General features: G+C 30.0%; 1 protein-coding gene across 4 annotated transcripts in view; it reads left to right on the top strand.

The window, feature by feature from the left end:
- Positions 1–14000, top strand: part of LOC142331535 (fatty acyl-CoA reductase wat-like) — a 52120-nt gene that overhangs the window by 30818 nt on the left and 7302 nt on the right. The window contains exons 5-9 of one of the 4 annotated variants that reach the window (XR_012758031.1): positions 196–385; positions 5815–6027; positions 6575–6832; positions 8727–8874; positions 11761–12262. Coding sequence is in view for 2 of the 4 variants with exons in the window: in XM_075377521.1 (XP_075233636.1) it covers positions 196–385; positions 5815–6027; positions 6575–6832; positions 8727–8823 (758 nt within the window). In the remaining 2 variants the exon portion in view is untranslated. Of the gene's footprint in view, positions 1–195; positions 386–5814; positions 6028–6574; positions 6833–8726; positions 9305–11760; positions 12263–14000 lie in introns of those variants that run through there. The other 3 variants (XR_012758030.1, XM_075377522.1, XM_075377521.1) reach the window with 3 other exon arrangements.

Genomic DNA, 14000 nt, shown 5'->3' with positions numbered 1-14000 from the left:
CAGCTTTCACTGCCGTAGCACCAAGCATCAAGACTGGTTCCACCACCAATATATATCTTAAATGTTATCATTGGAAGTGGGCTTAATTTAAATTAGCCTGTAAAGAACTCTTAAAAAACAAATGAATAAAGACGAAAATAAAATATGTTTATGAAAAAGTTAATACAATAACCAATTTTGTTTTATATTTTTCAGTCACAGCTTCAAATAAAGAACCTGTCCCAGGTTGGATTGACAATTTATATGGCCTTACTGGAGTTTTAGTTGGACATGAAAGTGGATTTTTAAGAGTCATGGAATGTGATCCTCATGCTGTAGCAGATATAATACCGGTTGATATGGTAGCTAACATAGTAATTGCTTCAGCATGGAATTTAGATTGCAAGTGAGTTTAAAATTTTAATAAAAATTATTAAATTGTATTATTAGTTTTATTAATTTTCTGCACCATTCTCTTCATACATCTTGTTTTAATTCCTGTTAGTCTCTTCTTGGGTTCAACTAAAAAAGTTAAACTTTATGCTATATCCAGCAATGTTGGTGCTAATTACATACAATGGAAAATTTGTTATATTTATATACGTTTTGGATCTAATTTCACCTTTACTTATCACACTGCTAATCAACTAGTAGTACATATTTTTTTCAATTTTAATTTCCTAGAACTTTTTTTGTCATTGTGTTAATTAAAACCGAGTGTTCATGGATGATGAAAATCCATGTGTAATGAAGGAATTTTTGTTTAAATAAAGTTAAATGTATCTTAAATTTAACTACCTTTCTTCAAAAGGTTACAATACCTAGAAATAGTCTTAGTTATAGATTTTATTTAAATTTAAATTTAAGAAGAAGCAGATCCCATCTTACAGGTTTTTCTATATACTTCTATTTTTCTGAATCTTTAAGTACTGTTCTACATTCTTAGCAAAACACATGGCCTACCAAATCAGAATAATTACTTTACAGAAGATTTGCTACAAAAAGTTATCACTTTTAGCAGCATTTCTATCTTTTCAGTTATGTAATGGCTCATATTTTAGATGTTAGTTCCTACCAATCACAATTGATTGTTGGGCCTGCATATAACTATACTCTTAGATCTCATATAATCTAAATAAGATTACGTAATCTATATTTTGTTAGTGAATGACTATTAAACATGTTTTTGTAGGTTAGGAATGCTTAATAATGAAAATTATATGTATGCATGTCCTAACAATTTAAAAAATCATTGTATTTGAAAAATAACTATATACCTACATAAAAACAATTATATATTGAGGGATTGTATTCTGTGTGCTGCAAGATATATTTTCTCCAAAGGTCGGTAATTCTGCATGTGTACAGTTTGGTTCTTTGTTTCTCATTGTGTGTTTTTTGTTGATCAATTGAGACTGTGCTTTTCTATGTGCATTCAGGATGGAGTTAACATTAGAGCAACAAATATTTCTTATTGAATACCACTTCTGAGAGCACAATTAATTTACACTAAAAGTGAAAGACCAGTCTTCCATTAGTACAACAGATATGTTGTGTAAGAGTTCTAATCATGGATGTAGGGGATATGATAGGTAAATAATTATGAGAGAAGTACCTTCAGTACTTAATGAAAAATTTCTAACATATTGGCTGCTATGCTACCGAGTCCATGGGAACAACAGAAAAAGAATGTAGCAACTACAGACAAGACAGTTCATAAAAAGCTCAGTCTTACTCTGCATAAAATGAAAACACTTCAAAAGTTACTGATTATAGACTGTGGAAAACTACTTCATTATTGTGAATGGTTTTAATAATTTCTAGTGGATGATATGCATATTTTGAACTTTTTTTTCTATACCGATGAGACATGCTTCTATTTTTCAGAGTATGTGGATGCACAGAATTCATGTTTATGGTATACTAAAAACCCACATGCCAGACATGAAATTTCACCTGTCCAGAAGATTGGGGTGTGGATTGTAGTATCCAGGAGAAAATAGTTAGCCCAATATTCTTCAGAGAAACAATAAATTCAGCTTGTCATTGCAAAATCATTTACCAGTTGATAGGAATGCTAACCAAGGATAAAATTAATAAGGCTTGGATTCAACAAGATGGCACTTGTTGAAGTCCATGCCAGGCAGTCCATGAAGTTACTTTTAAAGAGGTTTCAGTGATTAAATCATTTCTCAGGGCTTCTCTAAGACCTCATTCTTTGGACTTACATCCACCAGATCTTTACATATTTCATTAAGCAAAACATGTTGTTTGTCAAGGAATCATATCCAGGAACTTCAAACTGCTGTTTGTAATTATATCTAAAACACTACACATGAACAACTTGTGAAAGTCTTTGCGAACAAGAAGGAAGGTGTGCAAACTTTCCTGGATATTCATGGAAATCATTTTCAACAACTACTGTTAGTTTATGTTACATATTGTTATTCTAGTGTGTGATTAGTGTATTGTTACTTTTTGAATGCAATTTCCTAAAAAAATTCATTTTACTATTCACTACTAATCTTGCTCTATGACTGTTGTTCTATTTCCATTCACATTTTAATATTTGTTAAAATTTGACAGTGCTGTGCGCAGTATTAACATTTCCTAGTATAGGAATCCTAGTAGGATTTCAAGGTATTTCCTTATATTAAAGAATTGGACAATGTTTGGACAATGTTCAGACAATAAAGTGTAGTATAAAGATAATGTCTAAATCAAAAACGGCTGTAATGCTTTTAAAACAGTTCAGTTTCTTAAAATTTAAATAAGAGGTGCCTCAACATTCTTGCTCAGAGACAAATTATCAAGTTGCTTGTGAATTATGGTCTATTTTTATAATTTTTTCCTCAAGGTAGCAGATATTATATTTGCCATTTTACTACAACTTTTTTAAACCATTAACTTTACTGTAAATGACAGTATAAAATTCTGAATTTTGGAATTCTGAGTAACCGGAGACAACAAAGACTGATCAGAAAATTAAATGAGAATTTAAAAAGAAATGTACTTTTTAAAAAAATTGTATTAATATTATTTATCATTTAATTATTTTAAAATACCATCACCCAACTTGCATAAATTAAACTTGCCTGCATAAATTAAAAAAATTCAACAACTTAATTAGGATCTTCTTCTAGATGACATTAAAGTTTAGCTTACTGAGGAAAAAACTGTTTTGTTCATCACAGTATGCTTATGTTGTAAAGTCCATAAGAATTTATATGCAGTGTATTTGTTATGTTGTTATCAAGTACACTGTAATTGTTGAAAATGATTTCCATGAATATCCAGGTAAATTTGTATAACTTTCTTCTTGTTCTCAAGAAGACTTTCACAAGTTGTTCATGTGTAGTGTTATAGATGTAATTATGAACAGCAGTTTGTGAAGTCCCTGGAGGCTGTGGTTCCTTGACAAACATTATGTTTTGCAGATTCACTGATTCTTACAATTGCAAAAGTTAAGAACCTTTTTTTTTTGTCTTCAGTCATTTGACTGGTTTGATGCAGCTCACCAAGATTCCCTATCTAGTGCTAGTCGTTTCATTTCAGTATACCCTCTACATCCTACATCCCCAACAATTTGTTTTACATATTCCAAACGTGGCCTGCCTACACAATTTTTTCCTTCTACCTGTCCTTCCAATATTAAAGCGACTATTCCAGGATGCCTTAGTATGTGGCCTATAAGTCTGTCTCTTCTTTTAACTATATTTTTCCAAATTCTTCTTTCTTCATCTATTTGCCGCAATACCTCTTCATTTGTCACTTTATCCACCCATCTGATTTTTAACATTCTCCTATAGCACCACATTTCAAAAGCTTCTAATCTTTTCTTCTCAGATACTCCGATTGTCCAAGTTTCACTTCCATATAAAGCGACACTCCAAACATACACTTTCAAAAATCTTTTCCTGACATTTAAATTAATTTTTGATGTAAACAAATTATATTTCTTACTGAAAGCTTGTTTAGCTTGTGCTATTCGGCATTTTATATCGCTTCTGCTTCGTCCATCTTTAGTAATTCTACTTCCCAAATAACAAAATTCTTCTATCTCCATAATCTTTTCTCTCCTATTTTCACATTCAGTGGTCCATCTTTGTTATTTCTACTACATTTCATTACTTTTGTTTTGTTCTTGTTTATTTTCATACGATAGTTCTTGCGTAGGACTTCATCTATGCCGTTCATTGTTTCTTCTAAATCCTTTTTACTCTCGGCTAGAATTACTTACATCAGCAAATCGTAGCATCTTTATCTTTTCACCTTGTACTGTTACTCCGAATCTAAATTGTTCTTTAACATCATTAACTGCTAGTTCCATGTAAAGATTAAAAAGTAATGGAGATAGGGAACATCCTTGTCGGACTCCCTTTCTTATTACGGCTTCTTTCTTATGTTCTTCAATTGTTACTGTTGCTGTTTGGTTCCTGTACATGTTAGCAATTGTTCTTCTATCTCTGTATTTGAACCCTAATTTTTTTAAAATGCTGAACATTTTATTCCAGTCTACGTTATCGAATGCCTTTTCTAGGTCTATAAACGCCAAGTATGTTGGTTTGTTTTTCTTTAATCTTCCTTCTACTATTAATCAGAGGCCTAAGATTGCTTCCCTTGTCCCTATACTTTTCCTGAAACCAAATTGGTCTTCTCCTAACACTTCTTCCACTCTCCTCTCAATTCTTCTGTATAGAATTCTAGTTAAGATTTTTGATGCATGACTAGTTAAACTAATTGTTCTGTTTCTTCACATTTATTTGTCCCTGCTTTCTTTGGTATCATAACTATAACACTTTTTTTTGAAGTCTGACGGAAATTCCCCTTTTTCATAAATATTACACACCAGTTTGTATAATCTTTCAATCGCTTCCTCACCTGCACTGCACAGTAATTCTACAGGTAATCCTTCTATTCCAGGAGCCTTTCTGCCATTTAAATCTTTTAATGCTCTCTTAAATTCAGATCTCAGTATCGTTTCTCCCATTTCATCCTCCTCAACTTCCTCTTCTTCCTCTATAACACCATTTTCTAATTCATTTCCTCCGTATAACTCTTCAATATATTCCACCCATCTATCGACTTTACCTTTCGTATTATATATTGGTGTACTATCTTTGTTTAACACATTATTAGATTTTAATTTATGTACCCCAAAATTTTCCTTAACTTTCCTGTATACTTAACTTTCTCCGTCTATTTTACCAATGTTCATTTCTCTTTCCACTTCTGAACACTTTTCTTTAATCCACTCTTCTTTCGCCAGTTTGCACTTCCTGCTTATAGCATTTCTTAATTGCCGATAGTTCCTTTTACTTTCTTCATCACTAGCATTCTTATATTTTCTACGTTCATCCATCAGCTGCAATATATCGTTTGAAACCCAAGGTTTTCTACCAGTTCTCTTTATTCCGCCTAAGTTTGCTTCTGCTGATTTAAGAATTTCCTTTTTAACATTATCCCATTCTTCTTCTACATTTTCTACCTTATCTTTTTTACTCAGACCTCTTGCAATGTCCTCCTCAAAAATCTTCTTTACCTCCTCTTCCTCAAGCTTCTCTAAATTCCACCGATTCATCTGACACCTTTTCTTCAGGTTTTTAAACCCCAATCTACACTTCATTATCACCAAATTATGGTCGCTATCAATGTCTGCTCCAGGGTAAGTTTTGCAGTCAACGAGTTAATTTCTAAATCTTTGGGTTCCTAAGAACCCTTAGGAGCAATAATTATTGTAATACTAATGAGGTCTTTCTTTTATCTCAAATAAGCTAATCTTATATTAATTTTCATGTATTGTTGTAGAATTAAAAAAAAAAATAATTGTTACAGAAGAAAGAAGGACAGTATTGAACATCCACTAATATACAATATTGTTTCAAGTGCACAAAATCCAATCACATGGTTTAATATATCTGCCTACACCAATTCCACTATCAAAATAGAAAATGACAAAATAAAATTGAGTATTTTTAAGTTCTTTCTACATTATCTACCGGCATTACTCATAGATACCATTGCACCAATTTTTGGTAAAGAAAAAAGGTAAGATTTTATTTTTAATGATAATTTACCACAGGAAACTTAAGCCAAGACTGGCCAGGGTTTATTGCTTGATTAACTTTTTTAATATTACTATTATCCACTTAAGAAAAGGTATCACACTAGATGTTACCATTTTGTCATAGAAATTTACAAAATAGTGGAGTTAAAATTATAATTTGAAAGTTTAATTATTATTACCTACACTATTAAAAAAAAAAGACATAAACTATTTGCATACAAGTATGATAATTTCCCCAGGAAAATTTAGGAATTGTTCACTTTTCATGAATAATTTCTGTAATATTTTAAAGATTATTCCTTTCGGAATACATGACCTTCAGTAATTACATCACTTTACTGTAAACCCTTACAAATGTTCTTTCACTTTACACTTTGTTTATATTTCAAATAAATTACTCTGTATTAATAAAAGTTTTAGAAAACAACTATATATATTTACAGTAGTTTTGGTGAATTTTTCATTACAAAAAAATATGTTAAAAATATGAATCTTCAGCTCATTTTATTTTTATTGATATGCTTACAGGCTGCTAAAAGTATTAGAAAAAGTTGACAAACTTTTACAGTCAATATCATTTTTCTGTATAAGACAATGGGATTTATCTAACAAGAATACTCAAGACCTGTGGAAATCATTAGATCAAAAAGATAAAGAAATATTTCCATTTAATATTGAAGATATTAATTGGGAAGAATATTTATATGACTATATGAGAGGAATAAGACAATATATGTTAAAAGATGATTTGTCAACTATTCCAGATGCAAAAAAAAGGCCTAAATGGTTAGTTCTGCTGAATTAATTTTTTTTTTATTAGACATTACATTAGATTTTATTCTCTATTATTCTTTATTATTCTATATTATTCTGTGATAATCCTATAATCTCAAAATATTTATATTCTTCATTATATAATAATACTACTGAAAAACTATATTACACTTTCAAATTATCCGTCTGTTTACTTATTTAATACTCATTTCCAGAGTTTCTTGCAATAACTTCATTACAAATATTCAATAAATTATTATTATTTTCTCTGTGTTGCAGAACCTACCCATGCATTTTATTTTATTTGGTGTGATCATTCATACTATAAACTGATTATTATTATAATAAGTAAATTAATAAAATCAACTAAAAATAAATAATTATAAATTAGAAGAAAGGCACATTGGTGTGTTAGACAATTAAAATATCCTCAAGAATGAACAGTGCACCAAGATTTCTTATATTGCTTGCTCTTCATTTAATATTCTGTAAGCAATTTTTTTTAGGAATTCTAATGTATAAAATTATATGGGGTGTTTTTTAAAAAAATAAATTTTATGTAGCATTGACTTTTACGGTCATTACCAATTATAATAAATTAGTAGAGGCCAACATCATTACACTGAAACTCCATGAAACAATTTTAATTTTAACTTACAAAACCAAATTAAAAATAATTATGCATAGAGTTCAATAGAATGAAAATGATGGTCAATAGTATTTCATATTATTGTAATTATTTATATGAGTTTCCAACTTTCATTTTACATATAAATATTAAAAGTTAATTTTTATATAGATATTCTTTCTATATCAATACACTGAATATACCTTCCAAAGAAAATGGCAGATGTGCATCCCAACAGAGTGAGTTTAAAACTTTACTAAAGTAATGAATGCAAGATGGAATAAAAATTACATAAAGAACAAAGACTTCAACATAACATTTTTTTAGAATAATCGCTATTTGGGGAATACATACCAGTAATGATGTTTATATATGCCAAATACTAATCCCTAACTTGTATAAGTAGTAATATCTATTTATTTTAAATTGAAAAAGAAAATAAAGCTTAGAAATCATTAAAAAGAAATATACTTTTCAATGAAATTTTCTTAATCAAAGGCAAGTTATTAAATTTAATGAATGAATATAAGTACAGTACATCATGAAACCAGATTCTGAGCTGCAGATTTTAACAAATATTTAAAAATACCCTTGATAATTAATATATAAAATTATATGGAGAGTTTTTTTAAAGAAATAAATTTTATGTAGGATTGACTGTTACAGTCATTACCAATTAATAGAGGCCAACATCATTACAGTGAAGCTCTATGAAACAATTTTCATTTTAATATACAAAAGCAAAATACATTGAGTGTATTTTTATTAATTATATTTTTCAACATTTTTTGTTTTTTTTTAATTGAAACAATCAAGGGACCAAGATGCTATTATAACAGAACATGGCCTCCTAGGCAATAATTTTCTATACTTTTTCATGTATAGCACAATAATTAATATGAATTCTCATATATATATATATATATATATATATATGTGTGTGTCACTTATTTTCATTCTTAAGCCATTTTTAGTGGTTCTTGTAGATGATTGTTATGTTTTCTGTAGATGATATTTGTTAAACATCTTTAATTTTTATGATATATAGTAAAAACCTGCACTGATGGATTAATTGCATTGCAGTAAGAATGTTTATTTAAAAGAATATATTCAGTAGTTGAAGAAGGCATTAATTAATAACATCATTATAATTAAAAATTATTTTTTAAATATTTATTTATTGTTTTATTATTATTTTTTTAATAATTTTTTGACTCAATAAATTTGTTTTTGTGTGTGTGTATAATATATATATATATATATACATTTTTTTTTTAGGTTATATTTGTCACACTACATGTTATTAATAATCATCATTTTTGTGTTTGGATGCATAACATGGATTACAATTTGTTCATTTAAAATATTTGGTTGATTTAATTTACAATTATTCTGCAGAGAAGTTATTTAAATAAATGTATTTAAGGTAAAATGTATGAAAATATATTAAAGGTATGAAGGGTATTTAAATGTTATAAAAGTGAAGAAAGTAAAGTTAGCTTTATCATCAGTTTTAATCACATACATTATTAAAAAATATTTAAATAAATATAACGGTGAAAATTTATAAATATAAGGGTAAATTTCTTTAAGAAGTGGGATGTTTACATTTGATGACAATTGCACATGATGAAAATGTGCATGACTAAAAGCTCTGTTTGTACTATTTTCATTCCAATAAAGAGATTTTAAACTAAAATAGTATTATTGCTCATAGCATTAAGAAGAGCCAAAGTTAAATCATTTTTTTAATTATTACAAATCTATAACACTGGACAATAAAATTTTGTTTTTTTGTTCGTTACAAGAATGTTAATAGCTGAATCTTATAGTATTTTTGACACTGATTTTAAATAAATAACTGGTTTCTTTCTCAGGCATGGTTTTATTGTAATTATGTGTTTTTTTGTTTTTTTTTTTTGTAAGAAAGAATCATTGTGATGATAGTACAACAGTATTATACCTGCAATTTCTACATGCCTAAAATATTCTTCTTTTGAATTTTCTGGTATAGTTTGCTATAGGTGTATCCAACATTCTTTATATTCATCACTAACAGTTCCATTATTAGTAGGGAAAAATCCAGATGAGAATCTAAGAACTGGATCTTTAGTGACATACTACACCCAAATGCTTTATATTAAAGAAGCTCAGTTATATGTTCTTTTACAGCCTTTTTAAATGTTTTCCATGCAGCAACCTCATATTCATTCAAATTATCTTCAAATAATTAAACAAACAAATAACTGTACAGCAAAACTGGTTTATGAAATAAATACAATTTTTTCTGTCTAAGTTTCCACATAATCCCCACCAACTTCTATGCACTTGTCCCATCTTTTTACAAGTCTTCTTATCCCCTCAGTGAAAAATTCTTTACCTTGATCTCGAAGCCAGTTTTGTACTTTTTTTTTTTTACCTCTTTTGAACTTTGTACCATGCAAAGCTTATTTCATCAAACCAAACCGATAAAAATCCAAAGGTCAGGGCTGTAAGGAATAATGAGGAGGAGCTCCTAACCTGTTTTGCCAATAGTTTTCAGCATCAGTTGTGCCATATGATGTCGAGTGTTGTCTTGAAGAAGAAGCACGTCTTTTCTCTGCTATCCCGGACATTTCCTCTTCAACATGGGCTTGACTTCGTTCTCAGTCATGGCTGAGTAGTACAGGCTGTTGATAGTGCATTGCTCCTCCAAATAATCACAGAAAATCAGACCATGGGCACTCCAGAAGACGGTTAACATGACCTTACCAGCCAATGGTTGCATTTTGAATTTCTTATGGACAGGTGATTCAGGGTGTTTCCACTGCATGATTTGATGCTTGGACTCCAGCTCAAATGATGTATCCAAGTTTCATCACAGTTTAAAATCCTGTCCAAAAATGCATCGCCTTTGTTATTGAAACAATTTTTGAATTTGGTGAAACTCTTTTTTTAATTTAGCGTGAAATCTCTCAGGTTTGTAATGAATGGGAAGCTCTCTGGGAACCCACCTTGCACAAGTCTTATGGTAGTTCAATTTGTTTTGAATGATGGATGAGTTATTATTATCTCCAAATGTTGTTGGTTTGCAGGATGGTTCTTGGCAGCACCCTAATAAATATATGATGCAATTTCTTTCCGGCCATGATGCTTTTAGAGACAGACCAGAAATTCGGCCTGGTAGATTCTGGGATGTGTCCTCAATGTGGACAATTGGATTGTGTTTTCAATTGGACACCTACCATGATCTTTATGAGTGCTCGAAGTACGAGTTAATGCGTACAGAGACCACCTGTCGGCTTGATCTTATCGGATTGGTGTTGGAACTCCATGTAAACTGGAGGAACCAGGCCGAATGGGCAATAGTGGAGAGTTTTATAGTGTACTTAGCAAAAGAAAGGATTACTGAGGGGATCTAGAGCACTGCTTGGATTTCTCTTGTATTCTGTTTTTGTTGATTTTTTTGTTTTATAAATTATGTTTTTGTCCTTTGTTTTGTTTTAATGTTACTGTGTTGTTATTGTTCCGTGTAATATTATTATGTTTCATATTGTGTGTTGAACTTACTTTTACTTTCTACAGGTAGGTAGCTCAATTCCTTTGTTTAGTTAGGTCCTTTCAGTCTTACTAAGACTCTGTAAGATGTGTTTTGTTTTGAGTTCATTAATTAGTAGTACACCGATTGGAATGTCACTCATGGCATCCTGGCCAAGGCGGACTAGAATATGTCAAAAACCAAGGTTTTGAAGATGACCTCCGGTAAAGCCTGTAAGGGCCCAAAACAGAGGGAGTGCAGAGGTATCTTTCCCTATACGGGTAAGGATGTGCCAACACTTACCCAAAAGTTTTCTCATCATTATAGATTTATATCATTATGATTTTAATCATCATTATAGTTCATATCATTTTTATCAGTGAAGTTATATTTCTTCTCTGAATCTTTTATGTTACTTCATCGTAAATGTAACAGCAACTGTCTGGATGGTTAACACACTGCGTGGCATTTTTATTAAAATGTTTCCTGCAATACACTTACAAAAATGTATTGAAATCTCTGAACATTTTATATACATATTAATGTAGTATTTTTCATACCAGCAAGGTACATGTTTTATAAGTATTACATCCAGTATTGAATCACCAAAACAAAATTTGTATATGCTAAACAGTATATATGAGTAAGGGTGACATAATTACATTTAGAAAAAATATATGACATAAATCATATGTATATCATTTCTAATTGTTTTAATTAGTGTATAAATAATAATAGTTATTTTTTCAAGGTTATTTATCAACTCAAATAAATAAATTATAGTTTATTTTACAGCTACAACTTTATTGCAGTAAAATAAATAAAATACAAAAGTTATATAAAATAAATAAATAAATAATATACTGTACTTGAATTGTTCATCACATGTGGTTGCTGGACAACTAGAACAGCAATTACAAAAAAATCTGAGGCCAATTGGGAAATTGTGACTTCATATTTGGCATCCAAAAACACATAAGATTCAACAAATATTGACTATGTAACAAAATCATTATTGACCAGTATATTTAGAATATTTTCTTTGATATGAAGATATACTGAAATGTTATGTAATATACTGAAAAATGAAAATTAATAAATAACAACTATGATGAATAGCACCTGTACTTCTTCCAGCAAGACTGCTTACATGCATCAAAATACATTGGATCAGTAAAGAAGGCAGCAGAAAAAATTTCACTCCTCTCAATGAGTTTACTGCTGCACCTACATTCTTACAAAATGAAACTAACTCTTTACTCTTGAAAAATATTCAGAATAAAAAGGTCTTCATGATAAAAATGTTTTCAAGTTTTTCATCTCATATTGAGAGAGTCCACAATTTTTTTTTTCATTTGTGACATTATGAGTAAAGGATTATGTAGTAAAAAAAATTATGACCAATATAAAACAAAACGAAATAATTTTTTGGCCTTCTGTATTATTACTTATGTGATCAGCCCACAAAATTATTTATTTAACACGAAATGTTAAAATAAACTAATGCTATTAAAAATCTTCATTAGTTTGACAGGGTCATTTCACATTATAAGCATCTTATCTAGAAGATAAGAATCATTGAATCTGTTTTTGCAGTATCAGGACTATTTAAATAGTATCACCATTACCTACAATAGCCAAAGAGGTTACTTTTCTGATTCCAGCAAAGAGAAAGTCAGTTTTTTTTAAAAATACTAAATGAAACGTTCATGAAAGACCATTTCTATCACAATTATTAAAAACTAGTCATCGTGAAGAAACAAAGGGAAAGATTATTAGCAATGGACTGGTTTTAATGGCTTATTTAAAATCACCATGAATATTTTAAAGACCTTCAAATGTCTTTAACTATTGTTATATTTTAATGATTGGTTACAATTGGCAATTAGCCAACTACTATTATGCTCAGTAACAATTTTTTAAATGTACAAGTATATATTATCGATTTATATATAATTGTTTTAATAATGGATAGATTTTAGTGATGAGGCTTAATTGCTTCAGGATTGATTGGCCAAACATCATTACCACCTACAATATCTAAATCCACTTAAAATATTTGCTGGTGTAGCCGGCTTTTCCCAAGCTGGTCTTAGAGCTTTACCAAAGTCATATCTATTAATATATTTCTTTTTATTTCTCTTCATTAGCACGGTACATTACTCTAGGAAGACCTTTTTCAAAGGATCAAACATTCCAACATCTAGGGGCTGATAAAGATGTGTTGTTAGGGGTGGAAACAAAACGTGAACTTTTTCTCTTGCACAAAGGAGAGTCTTTAGAGAGATGAGAAGCATGCTCAAAAAATTCCTCTTTTACAAAGTTGGCGTAATTGCACGGGCACTATACAAATTTTCAGGCTGGCAGAGAGTTAATTTGTGCATCAACTTTTGTACCATCATTTAAATGGCAATGCCTTTTTAAAGTTTTCTTTTTTAGGAATCACTATATTCCCAGCAAACGTTCGAAAAGTTTCTTTTCGACTTTAAGCCATGTCTGATGTTTTGCAGTTCCTTCTTTTTCACATTCTGCCCCAAGAAATGGTTTTGGGCCAGGTTTCTTACAGTCTGTTTCTCCTTCTCCATTAACTTGTCGTCGAAATGTATTAAAAGGAACTCCATAAGTTTTCTCTGCCTCTCTGACAGAAAGATCTTTTACTGCACTTAATGCTCTCTTAAGCTCTTCTTCTGCATATTTCTTGGGTCTAAACATCTGCAAAAATTAGGAAAATTATACTTGTTAATTTTATACTGAGCAGTAGTTTATTAAGGTTAGCAGCCAATAGTATGCTGTGATAAAAATGTATTTTAATTATAAAGCATGGATATAGGCCAAAATCTTTATTTTTCAACAACTTTTTATGCTGTTATAAGTATAAATAAGAATTTAAAACTAGGCCCATTTGAAAAAAAGTATTACAAACATCTAATAAGTCATTAAGATATTAAAAAAATATTTTCAAAAGAAGACCCCCAATGGGAAGTTTTACTCTTTAAGACTTTGGGGACTGGCATCCCCATGGCCCTAGCCTCTGC

The sequence above is a fragment of the Lycorma delicatula genome, chromosome 10 (genome assembly GCF_047948215.1).
Source record: "Lycorma delicatula isolate Av1 chromosome 10, ASM4794821v1, whole genome shotgun sequence".
In the NCBI taxonomy this organism is placed as follows: Eukaryota; Metazoa; Arthropoda; class Insecta; order Hemiptera; family Fulgoridae; genus Lycorma; species Lycorma delicatula.
The sequence above is the reverse complement of the archived record's forward strand: the minus strand, read 5'-3'. Positions and strand labels throughout refer to the sequence as shown.